This window comes from Nestor notabilis, unplaced genomic scaffold (assembly GCF_000696875.1).
Source record: "Nestor notabilis isolate BGI_N333 unplaced genomic scaffold, ASM69687v1 scaffold5451, whole genome shotgun sequence".
Classification (NCBI taxonomy): Eukaryota; Metazoa; Chordata; class Aves; order Psittaciformes; family Psittacidae; genus Nestor; species Nestor notabilis.
The window spans coordinates 280-3,251 of NW_009915005.1; the positions used below are offsets into that span (position 1 = coordinate 280).

The 2,972-nt window shown below is 38.2% G+C and overlaps 1 protein-coding gene across 1 annotated transcript in view; it reads left to right on the plus strand.

Annotated features, from left to right (window-relative positions):
• Window positions 1-1,312: 1,312 nt before the first annotated feature.
• LOC104413023 (gamma-aminobutyric acid receptor subunit beta-3) overlaps window positions 1,313-2,972 on the plus strand; it is a 16,633-nt gene continuing 14,973 nt past the window's right edge. The window contains exon 1 of the mRNA XM_010023912.1: window positions 1,313-1,468. Coding sequence (XP_010022214.1) covers window positions 1,387-1,468 — 82 coding nt within the window. The 5' untranslated portion in view covers window positions 1,313-1,386. The remainder of the gene's footprint in view (window positions 1,469-2,972) is intronic.

Sequence of the window (2,972 nt, forward strand, 5' to 3'; positions counted from 1 at the left end):
TAAGGATAGTTGCATGGAGTTTGATACTGCCTGGATGCTTCTGCTGCCTGGAAATGGTGTAGAATTTTTTCTGTCATATGACTCAGAGTAGACCGAACTATCAAGAGTGTGATAAGAGAAATCTACAGTTTTCTGTTCCTTCCTTCAATTTCTCTCTCAGGAAATCCATCATTCTTGTGTATATGGGCAAATGTAATTTCTAATGCTTACATGCAAACATATGAACATAATTTAAAGGAAGATTTTAATTTGTTTCTAGATGCAATCTTTCATATTTTGCACATATTTGCATTAGAATGGGTGGGATGTGATCTAATATCTAGATGCATCCTCGGTCTGTTCACAAATGTTTTTTAGGATGTTGATTTAACTAGAGTTTTTAGATGGGCTATTAAAAGTATCATATCTAAGACTAGTAAAGCAAACACTGAAATCATAGAGCTAATGTTGTGAGAATGACTACATTTTTCCTGTACAGCTGTACTCAGATTTAATCCTCTTTGCATTTGGTGAAAAAAAGGCACAATTTTTTAAACTGAGATTTCTAAATATATAAAATATATTCAGTAAGATTAACACCAATTTTGAAACACTCCAATTTGAAGTTAAATAATGGTTTGGGTTTTTTGAAACACTTAAATTGAAGTTATTAATTTTTTTCATTATTTATTTGTTCCAGTTGTAACAATTCATGAATCTTAAATATATACTGTATGCATGTACACACACATATAAAAATCATCTTTTTTGCTTAAAATATTTTTGGAAGACAAATTCTGTCCAGTTCTAATTAAGTTAATGGATCTGGTCTGAAGGCATTTCCTTACTGGTATTCATTGCAATTTATTTTTGACACCACAAGTAGAATGTTTCTCACAGTTCAGATGTAATTAAGAAGTGCCATCTCATGAGCAACTCTTCCCTGTAAATAAGTAACTACGCACATTACTAACCCTCTCAGTATAAATACTATACATAAAACTGGGTGTTTGGATAAGCATTTTATTTGGAGACCTAAGCATCTGGTTTTAAAAACTAACTGGTGCTCACCCATCTGTTCAATAATCTAGAATAATTTACCCTTTCTCTCTCTTTTCTTCCCAAATACAAATTGCTTGGATATCACCATATTCACTGCACAGTTTCCTATAATACCAACCAGTAATCTAGTGAAGGCGTTTTCCCTACTGTTCTGCAGATGTCATATTACCCCATGAAATGTGTGTGCTTTAGTTTCTACGGAAACTGAAGACAAATATCTGCAAGTGTCTTCTCTTCAGTATAAATAACAATGTTTTCCCCTCCCTTTCCTCAGGTGCCTATCCAAGACTCTCACTGAGCTTCAGGTTGAAGAGAAACATTGGATACTTTATTCTTCAAACCTACATGCCCTCCATACTGATTACCATTTTATCATGGGTGTCATTCTGGATCAATTATGATGCATCAGCAGCAAGAGTTGCCCTTGGTATGTGCTAAGAATGAATAGGACATTAAAATGTCAGACTGAATGTAGCCTTTGGAGGCTGCTGAAGACTGCAATGTGATGTTAGGATTTTGATAATCCAAAATAATTTCTGTCAAAATCATGTCACCCAGTATTGCCTCGAAAGTGATAAGGTTTCCCCTTCACGCAAGAATGTAGCTACCACTAAATCTCTATCATGTGTGCTCATACAGGTCTTAGCCTTGTTCTTATCAAAGTTAATGTTGTTGTCAGTAGCTTCAGCAAGGAGACCAGCTCCAGAATCATACTCCAAGGGCTTGAGTGTGTGTTTTTAATCCATCTTAGTGTGGGAAGATAAGTATAGCTCCAAGCCTCCTCCTGAGGTTCTGGGTCTTTAACTGACAGTGGCGGGAACAGGTCTCAAGAACCATGTACTAGTTCAGAGCACAGGGGCATATCAGCTACGGACCACAACATCCTGCTTAACCCTCAAAATGCACATTATGCTAACTGCATTTTTATTACAGCTTGAAGTGTTGTTTATGTCATGGCAGAAAAGATTAGATTTGACACATGTTGGTGATCCCTGTCCAAGACCTATTCAGATCAAAATATCCTTTAGATAACAGAAGGTGGCTTCAAAATGGTGCAGTAGACACACTGGAAGGAAGGGATGCCATCCAGAAGGACCTTGACAGGCTCAAGAGGTGGGCCTGTGCAAACCTAATAAAGTTCAACAGGGCCAAGTGCAAAGTCCTGCATCTGGGCCGGGGCAGTCCCAAGCACAAATACAGGCTGGGTAAGGAATGGATTGAAAGCAGCCCTGAGGAAAAAGACTTTGGGGTGTTGGATGGGGCTTTGAGCAACCTGGTCTAGTGGAAGGTGTACCTGCCCATGCAGATGAGTTGGAAGTAGATGATGTTTAAGATTCCTTCCAACCGAAAATATTCTATGATTCTATGAAAATATTTCACAGAAAATACTTCATCTATTACAGAATCATACTCAGGATTCTATAGCTATGGACAAGGAAGATGAAATGGATCCATAAATCCTTATGACTACTGCTGCCTGTCTTCTCATCCCGAATCCTGATTTCAACGTGTGCTTCCCAGTTGCACACACCTTCCTACCCCAAACTTGCACTAAGCCTATACTGTATAGCTTCCTGCTATAATCTCATCTCTTCTTAAAACAGGAACATATTCCCTAGTTCTCTTATTTTTATGATATGGACTACAGCAAACTGGGACTGCAACCCATGTCCATATGATTCCCTACCTCTGTACCCTGTACCTCCCAAGGTTCCACATACTAAAGAAGGCTGGGTAGCCACAGCTATACTTCTGTGCAATATCATCTTGCATCTTAGCATGTGAACTTGGGTAACTGGAGATACTGTAAATTAACTGCAGTTTCTGTAATTATACAGAATTGTAAATATACAGAACTGGTGCGTATGGGTATGACACAATCTGGCATTACGACTCAACAGCTAGTGCATGTTCCGCACGATGCAGATAAG